Raw genomic sequence first — 25519 nt, 5'->3', positions numbered from 1 at the left:
ATATATTGCAGTTCCACTTATGTTCCCTATACACCAAATATCTGTCAAAGACTTTGCAGGTGAAGTTGGAAACCAAAGTGCTGACCCAGGTGCAAGAACAGATATTGCTTTAACAACTGCAATGAAACATGCAGATACTATGTTTGTACTGTTCAGACGAACTATAAATGACTATTCTTGTTTCTACAACCCCGGTATTAAATATCATATAAACATAGATGGCAAATACTATCCAAGAGAAGAATATTCTACAGTTGAGGATATGAGGTCATACAACTTGACATTAGATGCTATGAACTTTAACAACAACTTCACAACAACCATTAACCCTGAAATGCAAAGTTCTATTATGCCATATGTGAAAGTATGGACTCATACAGGAGCTCAAAACACTCAATATACAAATGGAGACCGTTCAAACTTTTGGCTTGGCATTCCATTTGCTGACTCAGAAGACTTTATGGGTGGTATTTCAACTGTTGGTACAGTTCAAATACAATATACTGGTGACAGATACGGTCCAGATGAATTGAAAGCAAAGAAGTTTACAAAACCAATAGCACTTTTCACGGAAGATGCTCTTTTGAAGATTCGTTCGATGAAACCTGCTGGGGCTCCTCAGATTGGTATAACGACAGCTTCCATCGAGCAGATTTTGGCAGCAGGTCAGTAAGTTGTTCTTGAACTGACTTCTCTCCGTCAAATATTGACAGTACGCCAGTTTTGATATAATATTGTATTAAAAACTTTCCTTTAGAAATATCGGTCAGTTTTGTTGTTATATTTTTGTCTGCTTCAAGAACTTTCACCATCTCGGTTATACCAACTTTCTTTGCTTTATGAAAATATTTTGGTTCAGCAAAGACTGCTATTCTATAACATTTTCCATTGTTTGTGTAAAGAACTACTCTGTCAATGAACTTGTATTGTTTGTGTGTGTAAACTTTGTTCTGCTTCAATTCGAAGAGATACTCAAATACGTCCATCTTTTTATTCTAAGTAAAATGTCATTTCCGAAAAATAGAAGCGTAAGTGTTTCAAAAGGTTTAATGGCGTGGCAGATGTGAAGTTAAATTCACCAACTCAAACAAACAGTCAAAGTGTTGTTGTCAATGTCAAAGACAGAGATGTTGAAGTGGGGAAACCATACGAAGACGAAGATGGTATAACAATAGTTCCTGTAAAAGAACAACCAACATATCCTGAAGTTAGCAGAGACTTAAGTTCTGTTGCAGATATTCGAAACGACTACCAACAACTTAAAGACAAACTTAAAACTCAGGAGAAGATTTGTCAAGCTTTGGGTATAATGTTAAACTTGGTTGAGCACAACCCTGTAAAAGTGAACTCATATGTCATCGCACCTCATGAAATTTTGAAAGAACTATTGAAACTTTTGACAGAGGCAGACGATATAAACATCAAAGAAATAGAACCCGACATTGCTTGCTGTGGTGTTTCATATAATGTCATTGACAAGATATACGTTATGAAAGGAGGTGAAACGTTGAACTTAAAATATAGTTTCCCAGACGTCATAAAAATATTTGACGACCACAACATTTCATTAAAATTTACTTGCTAAGTAAAAATGTCAAAACTTCTTGAAAGATGTTTGAAGAAAAACAATATAGACTTTATTTCATGTAAAGGACTTTACACACTTTTGAACGATATGAAAGACCCTGTTTTGTTTGTTCGTGTAGACAAAGGAAAGTTCTATGTCTTTACAAAATATTTGAACTTCTTAGACAGAGAACTTCAAGAAACGCCATGTGAAAGTTTAGATGAAGTTCTTCTCCACTTTCAGAAAAACTTTTAAATATATAAAAATGGCAGAAGACATAGTGGTTTATACTATTACGACTAAAAACCCTGAGTCATATAATTCTATAACAACAAACTTACAAAGTCCTCAAGGACGATATTGTAAACTGACCTTAAACACGATGACGACTAAAGCCTGTTTTGCTCTTTTGACACCAGAAGATTTTATTGTTGTGAATGGTAAAAAATACTCCTTTGAAGATACTTACTCAGATATACCACCAACAGGTTTTGTTGACTTATTTAATACTTTAAGGACGGATGTAACATGTGCTGCAACTAGAGCAGGTTTCATTATGTTTGGATGTCCGACTGAGTTTAGTATAAACGATATGAGCTATAATACAAAACTTATATCTGGTTTTTACTACCAACATTTCCTATAACAGGAAAAGGTGTCATACAAGGAATGTCTATTCCATTGACTTTAAGCACACCAATTTATATATTGTTTCAAACTTAGGTTCAAAGTGCTATTCGAATGTCGACAGAAACTACTATGACCAAAAGATACTCATGCGTATAAACAACACTTTCTCTGCTGGTTTGCCTATTGTTCATTCGAATGCAGAGTTTTCAGCTTTAGTGAACTCAAACACTTTAGCAAACATAAACTTAACCTTAGTTGACGCAAACTTTGTTCCTGTAAAACTTTTATGTCCTATGTATTTGTCAATGACGGCAGAAAGTTTCGAATTGGAAGATGCAACTGGTGAAAGTATTGTACTACAAGAACAACTTCAACAACAAATAGCTCAAGAACAACAAATAGCTCAAGAACAACAAATGCAACAAATAGCTCAAGAATAAAAAAATATTTTTTTTTATTTTTATAAAAATGTACAGAATAGACGTTTCAGATTTTTATGACTTCCAAGCGTTCAGAAATATGTGTCCATTTAGAGACTATAACAAAGCAGTCGAGAATTTGAAACGTTTAGTCATTTACGTCGACTCTGCCCCAGAATGTTATGTCATGAAAGAATGGGATGTTGTCTTTAACAAACCAAGAGCGACAATAGTTTCAGAACAAGAATGTAAACAGAAACTTAAGAAAATAAAAGTCGTACAAGTTGGTATGAAGATGTTAGATGCTTGGGATATCTTATTGTCAAAGTTAGAAGATTTTTCAGTTCGTGGTATAAAGTTCTATACACCTTCTCCAAACTTCTATTCTATCTTCACTGGATATAAATACGAACAAGTAGAATGGAAAGAAAATGTTATAGAAGCTTGGTTAGACCATGTCAAAGAAATTATATGCAATGGAAACGAAAGAGTCTATGAGTATATCTTATGTTGGTTTGCAAACATCTTACAACATCCAAGTGCTAAAAATGAAACTGCTCTCATCATAATTGGAAAACAAGGAACAGGTAAGAACACTTTCTTTACAGATATTTTGTGCAAACTGTTAGAGGGCTATTCGAACCCTAATATGACAAACTTAGAAAACATCTGCGGTAAATTTAACTCTTCAATAGAGAATATGAAACTTATAGTATGTAACGAACTTCAAAGTATAGATACAACAAAGGTTTTGAACTCAGATGCTTTGAAGAGTCTTATAACAGACAAAGTTGGAGTTGTTGAAAGAAAGTATAGAGACCAAAGAGTTTGTGAAAATGTTGCAAATTTCATCATGGTTTCAAACAATGCTGTTCCGATGAAGTTAGAAAGTTCTGACAGAAGATATGTAGTTGTCAGAACGTCAGAAGCTCATATGCAAGATACAGAATATTTTGACGACTTAGCAGAAACTTTGACATCTGACTTTTACAACCACTTGTTCTCATATTTCATGACATTAGATATTTCTAAGTTCAATCCAAGACAAATTCCACATACCGAAGAGAGACAAACATTGTTAGAAGCAAACAAGAGTGTATATGAACTGTTTATAGATGAGACTAACTTTGAGTGTTTAGATGAAAGGTCATTGTACGATTCGTATAAACAGTATTGTCAAGATATGGTTATATGCAGCTTCTAAACGAACATTCTTGGCAAATGTCAAAAATCTTTTAGACGTACAGAATGGTGTATATACAAAGAAAAATTTTTCTGAGTAAATTTTAAAAAAATATTTTTTTTTATCCGATAGAAAAGATGACGAAATTCATCTCAGTCAACAAATATGTCAGGACTTAAAGAAGAACTAGACCCATTCACATATTTGAATGTTTACTTCTACCATTTTGAAAAGTCTACATTTGACAAAGTTTGGAACATCGAACCAGTTAAGTTTGCTATTGTGACTAAAAATGGTGCGAAATTTGAAGACTTAGACATAGAAGGTTTGTTAACAGTCAAAGAAAGTTTTGACAGAAGGTTCTCAAACCTTAAAGAAGGCAAAGCATACAAACTTGTTATACCTTATGAACCAAAGAAAGCAGACGACTATGAATATTATGAGTCTAAGATAGTTGAAGTTCAAGGTAAATTGGGTAAAAAGATTTTAGAGTCTAAGCCAGTGTTTGCTCCTAAAGAGGAAGAGAACATTGACATTGACCCAGAAATGTTCTAAAAATAAAATTTTATTTTTACATGTCATATCTCCCTTCTCTGGCTCTGGTTCTTTCTTCTCTTCTTCTACTTTCTTTTCTTTCTTTCTCTCTTCTTCTTCTCTGGTGGAGTTATGTCAAACTTCTCAGAACCATATTTTTGTAAAAGTGCTTTGTCATTTAATAGCTCTTCTATTCTGTTTTCTATTTCATTTTCAAGAACAGCGCATGTGTCTTCTTTGCATTCTAAGAAGTTTTGTTGGACTTCATCTCTCCAAGAGGCGTCATCTCTGTCAACAAGTCTGTCATTGACAAATTTTAAGACTTCTCTGCTTAAGGTTTTATGGTTCTTGTCATATTCCCAGAAACAGAACTTTAGAACAAATTCCCTTTCTTGTTTACACTATGTAAGATTTTATGGTCGACAGATGTTTTGCTGTCGAAAAGCTTGTCTCGAATATAGATAGCGAAATCGCTAGACATTTCCTAAAAGATAAAAATTTTAATTTTTCTAAAAATATGTTAGAAAAAAAGTTTGCTGACATTGACAAGAAATTTGAGAATGTTTTAAACAAGAACAAGAGGAAGTTGGAAAATGCTCAGATAAAACCCATACATGACAAGTTCTATTTGCTCAGAATGGTATAACAGGTCTAATTGCACCGCCTGGGTCGGGTAAGACTTTCACTTATCTTAAAATGGCTGCACAACAACAAGAACTAGATGAGAAGAACCCATTCTATGAGTTAGTAGTCATTTGTAGTACTTCGGGTCAATTTGACCAAACCGTCAATTCGTTCAAAGATATTATAAAAAGTCTAAGTTAGTATGTATAAAAGACTCTGAGTTGTTAGATTGGATAAAGAAGTACCAAAGAAGAGTTTTGAAGTACAATGCTATAAATGAGTATGTCAATTCTAAGTTTAAAGACCCAAATGAGGAAATGCAGAGAATATTAGAGAAGAAACACTTCAGAAACAAACAGAAAGAGATAGAATACATTTCGAAGAAATTGCAATCTTACGATTGGAAGACTTACCCTCACAGATGTCTTCTTATCTTAGATGACTTTGCTTCTCATCCTTTGTTAAAGAACAGAGAACAAGACATGTGTCGAATTCTTAAGAAGCTCAGACACTTTAACATCTCAGTTGTCATTTGTGTACAGACAGCAAAGAGTTTAAGTAAGGATGTAAAGAGAATACTTACTGATATCATACTTTTCCCCGGATTGTCCGAAGACGATTTCATGGAACTTATGAAAGAGTCCATGGCAGGTAAGTTTGACAGACATGAACTATGGGAGAAGTACAAAGTCATACAAGACCCTCATACTTCTTTCAGAATTCATATCTACGCAAACAAAGTTCAAATTGTAAAAAGTCAAGCGTAAAAATGTAAGTGTTTGAGTCTTAGTCTGTTGTGGTGCTGGGGCTGTCGGTTCTTCTGGCTTTGGAATGGACTCGGTTGGTGGTACGTCGGACATTCGTTTGTGTCCTGTCGGAAGGAAGGACTTTTCCTGTCGGAAGGAAGGACTTTTCCTGTCGGAAGGAAGGACTTTTCCTGTCGGAAGGAAGGACTTTTCCTGTCGGAAAGAAAAACTTTTCCTGTCGGAAAGAAAAACTTTTCCTGTCGGAAAGAAAAATTTTTCCTGTCGGAAAGAAAAATTTTTCCTGTCGGAAAGAAAAATTTTTCCTGAAGGTCGGCCAAAAAGTTCTCAATTTTCGAAAATTTGAATGGTTTACGGACGGACAACTGGAAAAATTTTTCCTGAAGGAAAGAAAAATTTTTCCTGAAGGAAAGAAAAATTTTTCCTGAAGGAAAGAAAAACTTTTCCTGTCGGAAGGAAGGACTTTTCCTGTCGGAAGGAAGGACTTTTCCTGTCGGAAAGAAAAACTTTTCCTGTCGGAAGGAAGGACCTTTCCTGTTGGAAGGAAGGACTCGGAATGTCAGAAGGACTCGGACAAGACAATTTACCATCTAGAGCTACCTGAAACATCTTTGGTGTCAAGCTTGAAAAATAAATGGTTCATTTACTCTTCCTCTTTGAAGTTGTCAAAATACTCTGTTATCTTTTCCTTCAGTAGCGGCAAATCTTCTTTGAATGTAAGTATTGTACAACCTTTCATATCATAGTGTGTTTGAGGTAACGTATCTTGAACTATCTGTTTAACATCTTCATTCGGTGTCATTGAAATCGGTAAGTTTTCGCGATAGAACCAATTTCTGTCAGATTTGTAAATCTTAGCAAGGTCGTAAAAGCTTTTGTTGTTTCTTCTGACTAAATGCAACATAACCATATCTCTGTCTTCTTCATTTTCCATCTCTTCAGTGTAAATCATATACTTATAGTTCTTTTCCTTTCCTTTTGGTACCGAACGTGGTATTCTTTTCTGTATGTTTTTGTCTTTTGCTTCAATGACTTCATCTTTTGCTTGAAGTTTCTTTTCCATCTCTTCACGTTCTTGTCTATGAATTTCATCTAACATCATGAAAATATAACAAGCATAGCGAGGTGAAGCCCACATTGCAACAGCATTTACAAGAAGTCTATGTACATAATATCCTTTCAAACCATTTGGCAAATTTTTACGATTTTCGTACGGAATCTCGTTCCTCGGTTTTTCGAGGGACGCAAACATATGAGGAAATTCTTCTAAAAGTTCTTTTGTCTGTTGGTTTTCAAACCAATGATATGCTTGCTTTGTAGAACGAAGAGCATTCAAAATACTTTGCATTTGGTACATGTCATCTTTGACCGAACGAATGAGACGTAACTGTTTGTTATACTGTATGTACTCGTATTCTTCATTTATATCTTCATGAACGATAGCAGTTGTTGTGTTCTCTGATGTTGACATTACTGTCTTTACATACAAAATAAAAAAATAAAAAAAATAAAATTAGCGTTATTTTCTATCTTGTATAAAAGACCAAAAATAAACGCTTTACATGTATTTTTCAGCAACTTCGTCAAATACTTTTATAGCTTTGTCGATCTCATCTACTTCAAACGTTTCTTTACCTTTCGTGGGAGCACCATACATTTTCTCAAACTTTTCAAGTAGTTCTGTTTCAGCAGCTCTCATATCATTTACAAACACAACCTTAACTCTATTGACTGTAGAGTCATATCTTTGAGTTATATTAAATGTTCTTCCTATCTTATATCTCTTTGTATTGAAGTCCTTCGGTTTCTGAACGATGTAAACTAAGCCTTCACTGCAACGTTCAGTATCGAATGAACCATATGTTATGAAATTATATCCAACAACTGGGTCAATCCAGAACAAAACTACTGGTATAAGACTTTTGTCTATAAGATATGCTCTTGTTCCATAGAATCTTACCGATATCATAAGCTCAGGATTTCTTGTCAAAATTTTCTGAGTTGAAGCAATTCCAACCCAGTGGTTTGTTTTCTTACCAGATGGTGTTAGAATGTCTGACAAAGAATATTTGTTGTATTTCTTTGAGTATCTTACGTTTAAATCACCTATTCTAACCACTTTGGTGTCATTGTCTATCTTTTTAACTGTTTCAAACTCAGTGTTTGTCATTTCCTGTTCTTACATACAAAATAAAAAAAAATATTTTAAAAAAACTAGCGTTAATTTTATTTTTTCTATCTTGTATAAAAGATATGATTTCATAGAGTTTTTTTACGATTTTCATGAGTTTTAGGCAACCCCTGTAAAAGTCGGGGTAGCATTTTTTCACGATTTTCATGAGTTTTTTTTACGATTTTCGTACGGAATCTCTATCCTCGATTTTCCTAGGGTAGCAAACATATGAGGAAATTCATGAAATTTGGTCATTTTTTTCAGCAAAAATATATTTTAGGTGGAACCAGGTCCCTCGGTCCCTCGGTCCCTCGGTCAAATGAACTTCTCTGAAAAAGTGTGACAACATGACATTTTGACAACAACACAGGAAATATACTTCATCGTAAATGTTTTGTCATGAATTTCATCGTCAATGAGTGTAAATCAGACAAAAATATATTTTAGGTGAAGAGGTGAGATCTCACCCGTTTTCTCACCTCTTTTCTCACCCCATATGTCCTTACTGAAAAAGTACGTGTTCCATATGTCATTTTACTCAGAATTCAATAAAAATATATTTTAGGTGAAGAGGTGAGATCTCACCTCTTTTCTCACCTGTTTTCTCACCTCTTTTTCACAAGCGTCTTACATGAATTGTACGATGTATATTTGAAATTCTAAACAGTTTTGTAGCTTCTATTTCTTCGCTGAGGATATCGAATGTTTTAACAATGCCGAAGGTTTCTTTATATTTCTTCTTGACATCTGAAAGAAGGAAATCGTCAGCAGTTGGATAGTTTTTGTTCAGAAATGTCAACATGTCCATTTTATCTTCTGCTGGTTTCTCTGCTTCTTTCTTTAAATCTGCATAGTCGTTTCGCATTCTTTCTATCTCTTTGACGGAGTAGTTATATTTCCTCATTGCTGCTTTACATTTTGAACATTGTGGGTTCATTTTTGCGTTATATTCTGAAACCTTACCTGCTAAAACAACTAAGGCGTCAATGGTTTTCTTTAACTCAAAGGTTGCTGGTTTTATCTGTTGGTTCCATACCTTACCTCTTCTATCTTTATCTCTTATCTGCCATACACATTTTGCAACTAACGAAACAAAGTTGTCGTAGGTCTTAAATTCTTCAGATTTGTATATGTCAGAGATGTTCTTATATAACATATCGCAATCTTTGTCCATGACTTTGTGGTTGCAATGAAATCCAAGAAACTCATAGTTTACCTTACGTATGAACTTCTTGGTTTCTACTGAGTCAGTTGCTTTGACTTCTATTTCATCGAATTCAGGAATAGTAAGCTTTTGTTGTTGTATTTCAGGAAGTTTAGGTAGATGGTCAATAATATCCTGCATTTCATAAAGATATTCTTCATTTGTTTCATCTTTCGCAGTGCAGTCTAAATCTCCTTGGAGAAGTTCCTGCTTTATCTTCTGGATTTCTGTTTCGAAAGTATATGAAGAAGGAATGAAGCTTTTCATTTCTACTAACATTGAAGTTGGGTTCATGACTAACGAGTTTGGTGCTGTTGTTGCTAACATGTTCTTACAATAAAAATAAAAAATATTTTTTTAAAAAAACTAAAATATATTTTTTATCTTAAGGAAATTCATGAAAATTCAAGAGGTGAGAAAAGAGGTGAGAAAAGAGGTGAGATCTCACCTCTTCACCTAAAATATATTTTTTGGTGGTACGTCGGACATTCGTTTGTGGCTTAACCGTCGGACATTCGTTTGTGGCTTAACCGTCGGACATTCGTTTGTGGCTTAACCGTCGGACATTCGTTTGTGGCTTAACCGTCGGACATTCGTTTGTGGCTCCACCTCTTTTTTCAACCAAAATTCAACGGGTGAGAAAAGAGGTGAGAAAACAGGTGAGATCTCACCTCTTCACCTAAAATATATTTTTCAGTACTTTTTCAGCACTTTTCCGTAGTTGTATATGAAAGACAATTCGAGATAAAAGTCATAGTACAATGGAATAATATGCTGCACACCGTTTGTTGTGAACCAAAATTGAAAGTCAGAGAAACTGTTACTAGGTGGTTCATAGAATTTAGAAGCAAAGTCATAAAAGTCCTTACCGATACATAGAAAACTGTTGTTGCTTGAACTGAAACTTGCATGGCACATGACATTTTGAGGGTCAAACACGTTTCTATAAACTGTCAAATCTGTTGGTGGGAGTATAAATTTAAAAGGACCGTCAGGTGGCAATGGTTCGTTCTGGTTTAGTAACCGAAGAAATTGTGCCCAAGAACGTCTGTCTACTCCCCAATATAAAAACTCTGTATCTCTTGGAGGGTTATTTTCAATCCTTTGAAATGAAACGGTGGAGTTCATCTTGTCGTATTCTAGTTTTAGATAGTATGTTCCATTTAGTAAAGAGTCGTATTTTTCTTGAAATTCCCAGTAGTATTTGTTTATTTGAGTTTGAAAGTCATTTAGAGTTTTTTCAAGACTTTCGTCTGAACGAATAGTAAAGATTTTCATTTCGTCAAATCTTTCTATTAGACCATCAGAGCCTTTATACTGACCATGAAAATATACCGCGAACATAAACGCGTTAGTTCTATTTGAAAACAAAACTCTTCTAAATCCTATTGCCTTTGCATCTGAAGGACTTTGAAGCCAACGAATTGGATAGTCAAACCTGTAAGCTCCGGATGAAATTTCTTCATCTGAAATATTTCTACCAGCATTTGTAAAGATATAGTCTAAAGGTTTTGTATCTGCTACTTTTGTTCTTTGTTTTTCAACCTGAAGCATTTTATATATGTAAAAATATACTGTTTTAAAAACGTTTTAAAATGGTATGCCATGTTTTATTTCATGCAATGTTTTATTTCTGTCCCGTCTTCAAGTATGGCCCAGTACTTTCGCTTGGAGAGGACATGAACTTCGGAAAATACCTTGTCTAGCTTAAAACAGCCCATTTTCTCACCGACCATGCCCATTTCAATGAGTTTGTTATAGCCTTCCTCGTTCGTCATGAGTGCATCGATGTTCTCATAGTATACCTTCACTTTGGATTTAACCTCTGAGAAGAATTTGTTGTAGTTGTCAAGGACTGCCTTTGCGAACTGAGGATAAGACCAATGTTCGACAATAGGTTTTACTGTGGTTACTGAGCCACCTTGACCTTCGGTGAACTCGTATTTCAAAACAAAAGTGGAGAACCTTTCAACAAAGTTGTCGACCTTCTCATAGTGTTTACTCTTCATCTTTTGAGGTTTTTTAATGGAATATCCCCATGTCGAATTCATAAGCAATTTGAGTGTCATTGCAAGTTTGGGATTTGAAGCTTTCCTAATATCATAGAGTTGTTGTATGACCTTTCCAACTGTATAGTTCCTTCCCGGGAATTCACCATTTTCGTTTGGAATTCCAGTCGGGATATATTGGACGAACCTCATGTACGCAGCGTTAAGGTCGACATAGTATATTTTTTCGTATGAGTCGAACTTATCGCATCCAATCGGACCGGTTCGTGGAAATTCAAGTGAGTCTCTTATCTTTTGAGAAACTTCTCCTGTTATCTCATAAACATCGTCAAAGCAACCTGTTTCATATAAAATTTTCTGACCTAACTCAGATGCTCTCCAATACAATTTGACATCAACTGGATTTCTCAATGGAAGTTGGTTGATAGCATCTTGAAGTTCTTGCAACCTCATTGGAAGTTCTTCTGGTTCAGGTTGGTATCCGAACAATCCAACTCCTTTTGGAGCTGTGTACTTCTTCTGTGCTAGAACTTTGTCTGGAACAACTTTTGGTCTCACTAACAATGAAAAGTTTGTTTCATCTTTTGGTACAAAAGTTTCTGTCAGCTTGTCATCTGGAATCGGTTCCAACAAACCTTTCTCGAAAAGAATGTTAACAGCTCTGACAATGTTGCATTTACCTTTTCCGAACAACGGGTTTGTAAGACTTTCGTTCAACATGAAGTGGTTGTGGAGAAGTACAATCTTCAACCATGGCAATTTGAAGTCAACTACATAGTCATCGTGCGAAGAACCTTTCTCAGTCGGAATGTTGACTCGGATATTCACATTTGCCAACGGTGCAATCTTTGTCAATTGACCTCTGAGAATGTACCTTGTCTTCACACATGACTCAAGATACTTCATCTTCTCATCTGTAACAAGACCAGAGTTCCTGAGACATGTAAGAATACAAGGTTCATTGACAATTTTTTCAATTGAATTGTAAATTCCATACCTTGTCAGGTTAATGTCAGACTTGTTTATGAACGGGAAATACCCAGCATGTTGTCTGACTGCTTGAGGGTTGGGTTGGTACCATTCAAACTTCACGCTTGCAATTCCTTCAATCGCATTTAAGATGTCTGAGTCGGAGTCAAACATTTGTTCTCTCTTTGTAGTCTTGAAAGCGTCAAGAAGCATTGCAGCTGTTGTGACATTGCCATGTGAGTAGTATATATGACCATCTAAATCTGTTACGGTTAGTCTGAGATTGTATCCTTTCTTATTTCCGTCTTGTATGGCAGCAAGTACTCCCATGAAGCCTTCTTTGTTCTTTCCTTCTTCAAAGTTTACTGTAAAGGTTCGACCAGAAGTAATTTGACTTCTAACTTCACGATACTTCTCATATGCATATCTTGTTCTTTCCATTGGAGCATGTGCGTCTTCACCTTTTCCTTTTTTCCTCCTCAAAGGATACAATTGTTCGTTATGTTTCCAGTAGAATCTGGCAAAGCCGTCGTGTCCTTCAACTTGAGGTTCATTAACATTGAAAGGCATGTCCATAAGCCGTTCTTCTTCTAACCTCTCAAGTCTGTTTGGATAGTTGGTGCGCGCTGTTTTCAAATCCATTTCGTAGGTCAGACCAGCCAGTTTGTCATAGACTTTTATGGGTCTTCCCTTCCTATATTTAAACTTCTTTGAAACTTTCCAACCATATCTTTCTAACTCTGCTTTTATTCTAGCAGACCTTCTATCCATTCTATACGGGGGCATTTTATAAAAATAAAAATATACTGTTTTAAAAATGTTTTAAAAATGTTTTAAAATGGTATGCCATTTCATATTTCTCATCTAATCTCTCATGAACTTTCTTGTCTATGTTTTTGTTAAGACTTCTTCATCTAATTTCTCATGAACTTCATCGTCAATGTTTTGTAAAGACTTCTTCATCTAATCTCTCATGAACTTCATCGTCAATGTTTTGTAAAGACTTCTTCATCTATGTCTTCCCAACGGTCTTTTGCGACAGACTCAGCGTACATTTCAAATAAAATAAAAAAATGTTTTTCCTTTACTTTACGTAACCACCTGCTGCCAAAAGTCTTTGACGCCAACCCATACCAGCTAATGAAGGTTGGCTTGGTTTAGTTTGGAAACTAACCTTTGGTTTTGGTTTTTCTTCAGTTTTTGGTTTTTCTTCTTCTATTGGTTTTTCGTCACTTTTCGGTTCATTTGACTTTACCTCACTTGCTGGTATGGTTGTGTCGTCAACCTCTTCATAAATATCATATGCCATTTGTTTTTGTTTTCCTTTCAACTTTTTGTGTTTGTTGTAAAGTTTAGAATATTTCGACTCTAAGTCAATGAGATGTTCTATAATGAACTGTTGGTCAGTGAAGTAAACTTTTCCATCTGTTGTCTCGAAAGCTCCTTCAGACTTCAATATTTTATTTGTGAGAGTCTGTTTCTTTTTTGAGATACTTGCCGTTCCATTTTTATGAAAAGTGACTTTGTAGTTAGGGTTTGTATTTCCAGACCTCACACTTTCTATTATTGAATTTTTCTCTTCATCTGTAAGTTCTTTGACAGGTTTTGACAATGGTTCTGAACTTTTTGTTTGTGGTGTCAAATCTACCGTTTCAACTTCTTCGGTCATTTCATCTCAGTAAAAAATTTTAGTTTGGTTTGTTTTCAACTGGTTGTTGTTGTTTTTTAAGTCGGTCTAAAACTTCCTGAGGTATAGGGAGGACTTGACAAACGCGTGGTTGTGTAACTGCTGGAAGCCGACAAATCCATCTTGAGCCCATTTGTCTCAATGCTGTATTGTTCATTTCATCTCAGTAAAAAAATTTACATTCCCCACGTTTGAGGCGGTTGCGGTTGGTTGTTGTTTACCCACTGTTGTGCATGGTTATATCCTCTGTTAAAGAATCTTTCACCTTGGTCCATGTAGTGCCCTGCTTGGTTATAGTAGTCATTTGCTTTGTTATAGTAGTTTCCTGCTTGTCTTCCTACATTGTCCATCCATCCTTGAACTTTTCCTCTTGTTTCAGGATTTGGAATAAGATTTGCTGCATCTCGTGCTACCTCCCAACCTTTCTGTACGGTTTGTATAATAGGTTGTGCTTTCTCTTTCAGTATACCTAATGTACTCAAAATCTTCCTTCCAATTCCAAATGCACCTCTGGCTAGTGTTCCCACTGCGGGTAAAAATCTAGATGCGACTCCTGCTAATGCGCCAAATAAACCCATTTCTTATGGGTTAAAAATGACGAATTCAAACAAGGACCCGTATGTTTCTAAAGCAACAAAGAAAGCACTCATGGTAAAAATCTTTAGTTCAACACCAAATGCTTGGTTTATGGATATCTTGGAAAACATTCCGAGGTATAGAGAAGATGGACCACCATACTGGTTTATATTTGTCGGTCAAAACACAAGATACTGTGAAGCCATACCATTATGGTCCAAAAATATTTTAGATGTGAAAACTGCTTTGACAATATTTGTTGACAAATACCATCCAACAAAACTGACATCTGACTATGAAAGTTCTTTCAAATCAGACGATATTAAAAACTATCTGCGTTCAAAAAATGTAAACCAATATTTCATTGTCGACCAAAACCATTCTGCTCTTGGTGTCATTGACAGTTGTATAAAAATCTTAAGAGACTTAAACCAACCACAAGGTGGTGAAGCAAATGAAATGTCATATGACGACAAGTACAGACACTTCTCCATGGCAAAGATGAGACAAATTTTAAATATTTACAATAGCCGTAAACAAAAAGGTTTGGGAAACCACTCCCCCGAAGAAATGAAAAACAACCCCGACTTAGAGAAAGACTATATATTTAATAGTTTAGTCAAAAGAGACAAACAAGAAAGAATGCCAGGCTTCAAACTTCAGAAAGGTGACAAAGTAAAAATAGAAATACCTAAACGCGACCCATATGAAAATACTATTGACTATGACAACAATGGGAACTCGACAGGTACTCACATTCGTGTTCGTAAAAATAGAAGAAAGTATACAAGAGAATATTATGAAGTTTTAGGCAAACATGGCAAAATGTACACACTGCAAGCAGAAGATAAAACTACTATTGTCAGACCTCGTTTCAAACTTGTCAAAGTTCAAGGTGGTATACTTTCAAAGACAGTTCCTAACAAATATAAGACAACTCCTGACGAATATGCTAAAGAAGTTGAAAATGACGACTAAGCAATTCTATACCATGCGTAAACTGTCATGTAAGGTGGCATGTAGTCTTTACTTTGTCCCGTTGTTTGTGTATATCCTGAAACGAAATGTGTATGGTTTCCTTCTCCCTGAGTGTCATCCCAGTAACAATTTATAGCAAACTTAACGTCGTCTTTAACATCATATCCTTTACCTTTTGTCATTCCTGACCAATCCCAATATCTATGCTTATGCCAACCTGCTTGAGATGTACTTAAATCTATGTAGTGACTGTGCGCAGGTAAATTTTCACCTGAAATCGTTTTACTTCCACCTGTTTCCTTTGAAGAGTTTGCACAATACAAAAACCTGTCGACTATTTGTTCCCATGCACCAACACCAAACATTACTTGAGGACCTCTTGCTTCCATAGATGTATAAATAGAACCTACTGGGTTCATTAAATCAAACATATGAGATATTATAGGATTGTCTCTTTTGAACTTAAAATATAGTGCAACTATTTCAGGTTTCTTCTGGTTTGTGTCAGAATATTTTTTATAATATAATCTTATGTTTTCAGGGTAGGTAAAGTCTTGACTATAATATTTATTTCTGTCATCTTCATAATAGTATACTATTCTCGTTTTTTCTATTGCATTATATCTTTTATATCTATAAAAATCTAAATATAATGTTAGCTTTTGTTCATCTACATGTGGTGTTCTAACGTCATCTCCATAGTCATAATAATATGGTGCTGGAGCTGGGTCAGGCAATGTCATATCTGCCATTTCATAAACTCTTAAATATTTCTTTTGTTCGTCTCCATATAAGTTTAAGTAGCAGTTGTTGTCTAATGGAACTTTAACTTGTGTACCATCACTCTTTTTATAGCTTACATACATTTCATTGTTATTTTTCGGAATGAGTTTATACCGTGTACCATTTTCTAAGGACTGTACCAACTGCCATCTAAAATATTTATTTTCTTCATTGACAGAAAGGTCACCAACAATAGTCTCAATATTTTTTGTTCCAACTAAACTTTGGTATATTTCATTGACATATGTTTTATCTGCTTTATTTTCAAGGCTAACGTTTAAGTCTGTTATTTCAGAAGATGTATGTGTATGTCCAACGGCACTTTTCCTGTTTAAGGTTTCTTGTAAGTTTGTAATATTTGCAATGGTATGTGTATGTCCAACGTCACTTTTCCTGTTTAAGGTTTCTTGTAAGTTTGTAATATTTGCAATGGTATGTGTATGAGTCTTTTTAGAATATTCGTTTTCAGCTCTTGTCACTTCACTTGACATTTTATTGTCAACATATGTTTGTCTGCTAGTTCAGGATGAGTATGTTCTTTTGTTGCATATGTTGCATCTGCTCTGTCATGTTCTTCTTGAACTTTTTCAATGACATACTCTTTGTCAGCTTTGTTGCCAACATCTGCTTTCAAAAGAAGTTCAGATATAGGTTTCTCGTTTAAAGTTCCTTTTGTTGGATTTATACAAACAGTATGGTTCTTACTGTCTTGAAACAGAAACTCATCTGTCATTGGGTTATCGTCAGTTTTAAGTTTCCTTCTTTCAATGACTCAGATATCTTAGAATAGTTTGAAAAGTTTGTTGTGTTCTTATTAGAGCTTGCAAAATGAGTTGTCGGTTGTGTTGTATTTCTCTCATAGACGCTGTTTCTTTCGACATTTTTATTCTAGATAAAATATGCTTTCAATAGAAAAAGAAAATTCAAGAGTTGCTACAACTAAACCATTAGATGAACTTTTTACGAATGTCGGTCAAAAGTTTGAGACAGAGACCGTAAAGCATGAAGGCTATCGTTTTGACTACCCACTAAGATGGTTAAGAGACCCATCCGTCACAAAAGCTATTGGCTTTCGTAGAATGAAGTTCATTTCAGAAGCCATACATGGTTTCCCATTTACGGTCGCTTTTGAAGTTCGATACTATAACAAAGAAAAACGTACGTATGAGAAAATTTGAACAGGGAAAACTTTTACAAGTGAATTTGCTTGTAAACTTAGAAACAACTCTTCAAGCTTTTCAAGAAAAAATAAACGATATCTATCTCGAATATGCAAACCAGTTTAACATTGACGAAGGAGAGTACCATCTCGATATTATATATGACAGGAAAAATGCAACTGTTAAAATCAATAGAATAGAAGACCTTGGAGAAGACGTTTATATTTCTACAAAATATAACAACTTGGCATGGTATAGATTTTTGAGGATGTTAAATCAGCCTGCAGAATATCCAGTACACCCGAACTTTATGAAGTCGAAAACCCTAATGGAACATATGAAAATGTTTTCGACTCAGATGCTATTATAGTTCATGCTTCATTTTCTGGTGCACAAAACTCTTTTTTATGCTTGGCAAATGACTTTTACGAAAAACCTACAAAGCTATATGAACCACCAAGTGGAAGTATTTCAGACTTTCAAGTATGGTTTACAACAGATGGAAGAAAGAGAATAGTTCCATTATACCATGCGTTTTACTTAGAACTTAGTTTCATATACAACTACTAATCGAACGGTAAAAATATAATTTTAATACGGTTGAGGTGTTGGATTTGGTTGCCAACTAGACTGTGGTGCAGGTTCAGGCTGTTGTATAACAGGAGCTTGTTCTTCTGGTTCAGGGTCTTTAGGTATAATACCAACGAACTGACCTACTCTTTTACCAATATTTTTGACTCCGTTCCAAATTCCTCTTCCTACGGTTTTTATTCCATTCCATATACCTCTTCCAACATTTCGAAAGAAGTTTCCAATACTACTGAAGAAAACCCATTTTACTATATGTAAAATCTAATGTCCGCCTAGTCTCTTACGTTTCCTTCTGAGTTCCATTGCATTCTTTAACTGGAGCTCATACATTCTATTTCTCCTCTGGTAGAAAACATACTCTGGGTCAACTCCTGTGTTCGCGTCATCTGCATAGAGTTGTTTATATCCCACTTCAGGGTTTGTATAAAACTCTTTCCATCTCATATTTGCATACCATGGTGGTAAGCCTAACGCAGCGTCATTTGACATGGCAGTTTGCATTTGTACATCTGTTGGCACTTGACCATAGTTTGCCATTGCAGTTTGTATTCTAACTTCATTTGGAATATTCTCTGGGTTTGGTTGTCCAGGTTGCTGTGCATTCGCTAAGTTCTGTGCGTCCATTTTAATATTAGATAAAAATATCTCTTACGAGTACATATACTGAACATTTGCTGGCATTGGTTCATCTTCATATTCTCTATATCTTTCTGCCACGTCAAATAAGTAAATGACACAATGGAAAAAACCTAAAACAAGTAGTCCTATTTCAAACCACATTTACTTACCAATAAAATTTCTTTGTTATGACACTTTCTCCGGTTTATAGGACCTCTCTCATATTCTATCTTATCGTATAAAATCATAGTCATGTATGTCCTCTAACCATCTCATAACGGTTTCCAAACCACTTTTATCGGATGTAAAGTAAAAGCATGGATGGTTATGTAAAACGTCTAAAGTTTCTAAAGAGTCTCTCAAAGTCCAGTCTACTTGGTATTGAAAATCGTATGTGTTATAGAACGTGGGTCTACTATAAAGAAAACATTTTCCTTGTCTTTAAATTTTTCATACAACTCTGTCCAATGACATCTCACAAACTCTATACCCTCAGTATATTTTTCTATGTCCTCTTTGAAAACCTTTGTATAGTTAAGATATAAAACGTTTGACATAAGTGTTTCAATGTCATGAACTCTTATAGAACCACTATACAATAGTCTAGAAGATATACTATCCCAGTCAATATACTCTGCTTTTTTCAAAACCTCTCTGACAGTATTTTTCTTATCTAATGGTATACGTTCCATCTTACCTATAGGTATCTTTTCTTTTAACTCTTTCAATATTTTGTTTGTGTCTGGTATATGTTTGAGACGGTTCATATAGTTGTCGAAGTCATTGCATATAATCTTTGAGTCAGGAAATACAGTATGGCACAAATGAGATATATAGAAACTTCCACCGAACAAATCTACAAATGTTAGACCATTCGGTAGTTTCTTAAGTTCTCTCAATAGAATATCTTTACATCTACTCTTATTTCCAAAGAAGGGTAACGGTGGTTTTGTAAAATTCATTTTATATACAATAATAAAAATGTTTTTACCTGAAAAGTGACAGAGAAGTGACTGGGGCTAGAGGGCACGAAGTGCCTGGAAGCCCCAATACCCTTTTTTTTTTTTTTTTTTTGGATAATGCAAGATATGAGTAGTTAAACATAAATTTCAAATCAGATTTTACTTATAATAAATATTTTAAATTCCCGAAAATTAAGTTCAGATCGACTCTATACGTAGTAAATACTAAATAAGGTGCCAAAAACCTATTAAACAGTATCAAAACTATCAAGATTGTAATGTTTTTGAAGAAAAATTTATAGAATTATGGACTTCAAACAGATATTATGTAAATAAAAATAATATAATGAATTTATTTATTCGTATAATAGCAGTAATAAGTCGATTATTCACTTCTACTTCTGAGATTTGAATTTAATTTCGACAGAAAAAGAGATTCAAGAGGAAAATACTAGGGGATACAAACAGCCACCATGACAGGATTATTATGGAGCCAAGTTGTATTTTTTGATATTTTTAGAGTTTTCCTACCTATTTAGGTACCAAGTTATTGCTTAAAAATGAAGGTTCTAAATTCTGAAGTTTACATGATCCTCCCGGGCGCACCCTTAAAAAATATGCTTTGTAAATCATTTTTTGTAAATCGGCAAAAATTTGGAAATATTCTGACGACAATAAATCTGGGAATAGTATTTGAAATACGAGAACAACCTATTTAAAAGTGTTTCGCTCGATTTTGTATAATTTCAAATTTTCGCATATAGCTTTCCGTGAATTACCGTGATTTTACCGCCACATCAATAGTTTACGACACTTTTTCCGTAAATTGAGTAGTTTACTGCACTTTTCCCGTAAAATTGAGTTACGGGAATCCGTAAGATTACCGTACCTCACTTCTAGTTGAAAATAAGGTCAGGTTGGTGGGGCTTCCAGGCGCGTTGCGCCCTCTAGCCCCGAAGATGTTTAGTATAAATGAAGTTTATATTCGGAGGGCTTCCAGGCGCGTTGCGCCCTCTAGCCCCGAAGATGTTTAGTATAAATGAAGTTTATATTCGGAGGGCTTCCAGGCGCGTTGCGCCCTCTAGCCCCTAAGAAATTTTGCCCAAGACCCAAGAGGAGGACCGAACCCCAGCCGACCAGCCGGTGACAAAACCAAAACCGTTGTTATTTACATCATATTAATAGTATCACTTTTTTAAATGTCACTTTTTGTGTCGCTTTTCACAAATTATATATGTTTTCATGCTTTGTCACTTTTCTGTCACTTTTCGGGTAAAAACATTTTTATTATTATATATAAATGAATTTTACAAAACCACCGTTACCCTTCTTTGGAAATAAGAGTAGATGTAAAGATATTCTATTGAGAGAACTTAAGAAACTACCGAATGGTCTAACATTTGTAGATTTGTTCGGTGGAAGTTTCTATATATCCCATTTGTGTCATACAATATTCCCAGACTCAAAGATTATATGCAATGACTTCGACAACTATATGGACCGTCTCAAACATATTCCAGACACAAACAATATATTGAAAGAGTTAAAAGAAAAGATACCCATAGGTAAGATGGAACGTATACCATTAGATAAGAAAAATATTGTGAGAGAGGTTTTGAAAAAAGCAGAATATATAGACTGGATAGTATATCTGCTAGACTATTATATAGTGGTGCTATAAGAGTTCATGACATTGAAACACTTATGTCAAAAGTTTATATCTTAACTATACAAATGTTTTCAAAGAGGACATAGAAAAATATATTGAGGGTATAGAGTTTGTGAGATGTCATTGACAGAGTTTATGAAAAATATAAGACAAGGAAAATGTTTCTTTATAGTGGACCCGCCGTTCTATTAACACATACGATTTTCATACCAAGTAGACTGGACTTTGAGAGACTCTTTAGAAACTTTAGACGTTTTACATAACCATCCATGCTTTTACTTTACATCCGATAAAAGTGGTTTGGAAACCGTTATGAGATGGCTAGAAGATATAAACGACTATGAGTTTAGATATGACAAGATAGAATATGAGAGAGGTCCTATAAACTGGAGAAAGTGTCATAACAAAGAAATTTTATTAGTAAGTAAATGTGGCTTGAAATCGGATTGTTAGTTTTAGGTTTTTTCCATTGTGTCATTTATTTATTTGACGTGGCAGAAAGATATAGAGAATATGAAGATGAACCAATGCCTGCAAATGTTCAGTATATGTACTCGTAAGAGATATTTTTATCTAATATTAAATGACGCACAGAACTTAGCGAATGCACAGCAACCTGGACAACCAAACCCAGAGAATATTCCAAATGAAGTTAGAATACAAACTGCAATGGCAAACTATGGTCAAGTGCCAACAGATGTACAAATGCAAACTGCCATGTCAAATGACGCTGCGTTAGGTTTGCCACCATGGTATGCAAATATGAGATGGAAAGAGTTTTATACAAACCCTGAAGTGGGATATAAACAACTTTATGCAGATGACGCGAACACAGGAGTTGACCCAGAATATGTTTTCTACCAGAGGAGAAATAGAATGTATGAGCTCCAGTTAAAGAATGCAATGAACTCAGAAGGAAACGTAAGAGACTAGGCGGACATTAGATTTTTACATATAGTAAAATGGGTTTCTTTGGAAGAATAGGAAACTTCTTTCGAAATGTTGGAAGAGGTATATGGAATGGAATAAAATCTGTCGGAAGAGGAATTTGGAACGGTGTCAAAAATATTGGTAAAAGAGTAGGTCAGTTCGTTGGTATTATACCTAAAGACCCTGAACCAGAAGAACAAGCTCCTGTTTACAACAGCCTGAACCTGCACCACAGTCTAGTTGGCAACCAAATCCAACACCTCAACCGTATTAAAAAATTATATTTTTATCGTTCGATAGTAGTTGTATATGAAACTAAGTTCTAAGTAAAACGCATGGTATAATGGAATTATTCTTTTTCTTCCATCTGTAGTAAACCATACTTGAAAGTCTGAAATACTTCCACTTGGTGGTTCGTATAACTTTGTAGGTTTTTCGTAAAAGTCATTTGCCAAGCATAAGAAAGAGTTTGGCGCCAGAAAATGAAGCATGAACTATCACAGCATCTTGGTCGAAAACATCTTTAAATAAATATGGTTCATCTCTTGCATATCGACTGTAGAATATTTGCTAAAGGAGGTTCAACTTTCTGATTTAACATTCTTTGCAAATAATACCATGACATTGCAGTGAATTCTGTATATATTTGTTCGTCTTTCTTTGGATTGTCTTCGTAGATTTGAAATGACACTTGTGAATTTTGTTTGTCATATACAATTCTCACATAAAGTGTGCTATTGGTATTCGCATATTCATCAGCATATTTTGCATAACATGAATTTATTTTATCTTCTATATTTTTTAATGCAGCCTGTAGAGAAGATGAGAGGTCAACTTGTATTAGCTCAATTTCTTCCCACATTTTTCGTTGCCCTTCAGATGTATAATCTATATGAAACCTTACAATAAATGGAAAACCTGTTTGAACTTGTGAGACAAACTTCATTCTACGAAAGCCAATAGCTTTTGTGACGGATGGGTCTCTTAACCATCTTAATGGGTAGTCAAAACGATAGCCTTCATGCTTTAGATTGTCTATGTCAACCTTTTGACCGACATTAAAAAGTTCATCTAATGGTTTAGTTGTAGCAACTCTTGAATTTTCTTTTTCTATTGAAAGCATATTTTATCTAGAATAAAAATGTCAAATGAAACAGCGTCTATGAGAGAAATACAACACAACCGACAACTCATTATGCAAGCTCTAAATAAGAAACAACAAAACTTTTCAAACTATTCTAAGATATCTGAGTCATTGAAAGAAGGAAACTTAAAACTGACATTAAACCCAATGACAGATGAGTTTCTATTCAAGACAAGAAGAACAATACTGTCTGTATAAATCCAACAAAAGGAACTTTAAACGAGAGAAACCTATAAATGAACTTCTTTTGAAAGCAGATGTTGACAACAAAGCTGACAAAGAATATGTAGACGATGCAATAGCAAAAGAAGAAGAAAGAGCTAACAATGCTTATGCAACAAAAGAACATACTCATCCTGAACTAGCAGACAAAACATATGTTGACAATAAAATGTCAAGTGAAGTGACAAGAGCTGAAAACGAATATTCTAAAAAGACTCATACACATTCTATATCTGATATTACAAACTTACAAGAAACCTTAAACAGTAAAAGTGACGTTGGACATACACATTCTATATCTGATATTACAAACTTACAAGAAACCTTAAACAGTAAAAGTGACGTTGGACATACACATACCATTGCAAATATTACAAACTTACAAGAAACCTTAAACAGGAAAAGTGCCGTTGGACATACACATTCTATATCTGAAATAACAGACTTAAACGTTAGCCTTGAAAAGAAAGCGGATAAGGAATATGTGGCTAGTAAGTTAATGAAGAAGGCAGATAAGGAATATGTGGATGAAAAGGATAATGAAATTAAAGAAAGGGTTGAATGGTATCATGAATGGACATCGAAGATTTTTAAAACTAAAGCTGATACAGGATGGGTTTCAGGATGTTTAGACCTTAAAGCAGATAAAACTTATGTTAACGATGATGAGTTAGAGAAGAAAGCAGATAAGACTCATACACATACAAGTTTTACAACTTTTACAGCAGATGATATTACACTAAACACAACCTTGCCAAATAAAGGTCCAACAATACCACCGGCAACAAGTCTTGTAGATACTTTGATATCTAATGACAATAGTATTATGCATCTAAGACAGGAACTCAATGTGCTTAAACAAATTTTGCCGAATCTTATTTACCCGGTTGGCTCATTATATGTTTCAATAACTCTACCAGACCAGAAGTAGTACTTGGTTTTGGAACTTGGACTCAAATAGTCGACAGGTTTTTGTATTGTGCAAACTCTTCAAAGGAAACAGGTGGAAGTAAAACGATTTCAGGTGAAAATTTACCTTCACACAGTCACTACATAGATTTAAGTACATCTCAAGCAGGTTGGCATAAGCATAGATATTGGGATTGGTCAGCAATGACAAAAGGTAAAGGATATGATGTTAAAGACAACGTTAAGTTTGCTATAAATTGTACTGGAGTAACACTGAGGGAGGAGGAAACCATACACATCACGTTTCAGGATATACGCAAACAACGGGACAAAGTAAAGAATATATGCCACCTTACATGACAGTTTACGCATGGTATAGAATTGCTTAGTCGTCATTTTTCAACTTCTTTAGCATATTCGTCAGGAGTTGTCTTATATTGTTAGGAACTGTCTTTGAAAGTATACCACCTTGAACTTTGACAAGTTTGAAACGAGGTCTGGCAATAGTAGTTTTATCTTCTGCTTGCAGTGTGTACATTTTGCCATGTTTGCCTAAAACTTCATAATATTCTCTTGTATACTTCTTCTATTTTTACGAACACGAATGTGAGTACCTGTCGAGTTTCCCATTGTTGTCATAGTCAATAGTATTTTCATATGGGTCGCGTTTAGGTATTTCTATTTTTACTTTGTCACCTTTCTGAAGTTTGAGCCCGGCATTCTTTCTTGTTTGTCTCTTTGACTAAATTATTAAATATATAGTCTTTCTCTAAGTCGGGGTTGTTTTTCATTTCTTCGGGGGAGTGGTTTCCCAAACCTTTTTGTTTACGGTTATTGTAAATATTTAAAACTTGTCTCATCTTTGCCATGGAGAAGTGTCTATATTTGTCGTCATATGACATTTCATTTGCTTCACCACCTTGTGGTTGGTTTTAAGTCTCTTAACATTTTTATACAACCGTCAATGACACCAAGAGCAGAATGGTTTTTGGTCGACAATGAAATATTGGTTTACATTTTTGAACGCAGATAGTTTTTAATATCATCTGATTTGAAAGAACTTTCACAGTCAGATGTCAGTTTTGTTGGATGGTATTTGTCAACGAATATTGTCAAAGCAGTTTTCACATCTAAAATATTTTTGGACCATAATGGTATGGCTTCACAGTATCTTGTGTTTTGACCAACAAATATTAGCCAATATGGTGGTCCAT

General features: G+C 34.8%; 11 protein-coding genes and 5 pseudogenes across 16 annotated transcripts, besides 2 other annotated features; 6 read left to right on the top strand and 10 right to left on the bottom strand.

Moving 5' to 3' along the window:
* Positions 1 to 16552: part of a mobile genetic element that runs on past the window's edge.
* On the top strand, positions 1050 to 1585 carry TVAGG3_0425540 (annotated as a pseudogene). The gene has a single exon. A coding segment is annotated over exon 1 (536 nt).
* Positions 2344 to 2637, top strand: TVAGG3_0425530 (uncharacterized protein; the record flags this gene model as incomplete). The annotated part of the gene is made up of 1 exon (XM_051233568.1): positions 2344 to 2637. One exon carries the CDS (start codon positions 2344 to 2346, stop codon positions 2635 to 2637), a length of 294 nt encoding a protein of 97 aa, XP_051103298.1.
* Positions 2666 to 3406, top strand: TVAGG3_0425520 (uncharacterized protein; the record flags this gene model as incomplete). Its single annotated transcript, XM_051233567.1, has 1 exon — positions 2666 to 3406. A coding segment is annotated over one exon (741 nt), but the record flags the coding sequence as incomplete, so codon positions are not given.
* Positions 3470 to 3886, top strand: TVAGG3_0425510 (annotated as a pseudogene). The gene has a single exon. A coding segment is annotated over exon 1 (417 nt).
* TVAGG3_0425500 lies at positions 5396 to 5724 on the top strand (annotated as a pseudogene). The gene has a single exon. A coding segment is annotated over exon 1 (329 nt).
* On the bottom strand, positions 6553 to 7192 carry TVAGG3_0425490 (KilA, N-terminal/APSES-type HTH, DNA-binding family; the record flags this gene model as incomplete). The annotated part of the gene is made up of 1 exon (XM_051233566.1): positions 6553 to 7192. A coding segment is annotated over one exon (640 nt), but the record flags the coding sequence as incomplete, so codon positions are not given.
* On the bottom strand, positions 7434 to 7891 carry TVAGG3_0425480 (organellar and viral DNA polymerase type B; the record flags this gene model as incomplete). The annotated part of the gene is made up of 1 exon (XM_051233565.1): positions 7434 to 7891. A coding segment is annotated over one exon (458 nt), but the record flags the coding sequence as incomplete, so codon positions are not given.
* On the bottom strand, positions 8511 to 8831 carry TVAGG3_0425470 (organellar and viral DNA polymerase type B; the record flags this gene model as incomplete). The annotated part of the gene is made up of 1 exon (XM_001321625.2): positions 8511 to 8831. The coding sequence occupies one exon, from the start codon at positions 8829 to 8831 to the stop codon at positions 8511 to 8513; it is 321 nt and encodes a 106-aa protein (XP_001321660.2).
* TVAGG3_0425460 (uncharacterized protein) lies at positions 9792 to 10652 on the bottom strand (the record flags this gene model as incomplete). The annotated part of the gene is made up of 1 exon (XM_051233564.1): positions 9792 to 10652. One exon carries the CDS (start codon positions 10650 to 10652, stop codon positions 9792 to 9794), a length of 861 nt encoding a protein of 286 aa, XP_051103294.1.
* TVAGG3_0425450 (DNA/RNA polymerases family) lies at positions 10709 to 12862 on the bottom strand (the record flags this gene model as incomplete). Its single annotated transcript, XM_051233563.1, has 1 exon — positions 10709 to 12862. One exon carries the CDS (start codon positions 12860 to 12862, stop codon positions 10709 to 10711), a length of 2154 nt encoding a protein of 717 aa, XP_051103293.1.
* Positions 13161 to 13385, bottom strand: TVAGG3_0425440 (phage tail repeat-like family; the record flags this gene model as incomplete). Its single annotated transcript, XM_051233562.1, has 1 exon — positions 13161 to 13385. The coding sequence occupies one exon, from the start codon at positions 13383 to 13385 to the stop codon at positions 13161 to 13163; it is 225 nt and encodes a 74-aa protein (XP_051103292.1).
* On the bottom strand, positions 13940 to 14341 carry TVAGG3_0425430 (uncharacterized protein; the record flags this gene model as incomplete). The annotated part of the gene is made up of 1 exon (XM_051233561.1): positions 13940 to 14341. One exon carries the CDS (start codon positions 14339 to 14341, stop codon positions 13940 to 13942), a length of 402 nt encoding a protein of 133 aa, XP_051103291.1.
* On the bottom strand, positions 15589 to 16183 carry TVAGG3_0425420 (phage tail repeat-like family; the record flags this gene model as incomplete). Its single annotated transcript, XM_051233560.1, has 1 exon — positions 15589 to 16183. A coding segment is annotated over one exon (595 nt), but the record flags the coding sequence as incomplete, so codon positions are not given.
* A 1560-nt stretch (positions 16553 to 18112) lies between the features above and the next one.
* TVAGG3_0425400 (uncharacterized protein) lies at positions 18113 to 18475 on the bottom strand (the record flags this gene model as incomplete). Its single annotated transcript, XM_001321622.2, has 1 exon — positions 18113 to 18475. One exon carries the CDS (start codon positions 18473 to 18475, stop codon positions 18113 to 18115), a length of 363 nt encoding a protein of 120 aa, XP_001321657.2.
* A 156-nt stretch (positions 18476 to 18631) lies between these two features.
* TVAGG3_0425390 lies at positions 18632 to 19431 on the bottom strand (annotated as a pseudogene). The gene has a single exon. A coding segment is annotated over exon 1 (800 nt).
* Positions 19432 to 23679: 4248 nt separating this feature from the next.
* Positions 23680 to 25519: part of a mobile genetic element that runs on past the window's edge.
* TVAGG3_0425380 lies at positions 23896 to 24694 on the top strand (annotated as a pseudogene). Its single transcript has one exon. A coding segment is annotated over exon 1 (799 nt).

The sequence above is a fragment of the Trichomonas vaginalis genome, chromosome V, assembly GCF_026262505.1.
Source record: "Trichomonas vaginalis G3 chromosome V, whole genome shotgun sequence".
Lineage (NCBI taxonomy): Eukaryota > Parabasalia > Trichomonadida > Trichomonadidae > Trichomonas > Trichomonas vaginalis.
Note: the sequence above shows the minus strand (reverse complement) of the source record. Positions and strands in the feature narration are given on the sequence as shown.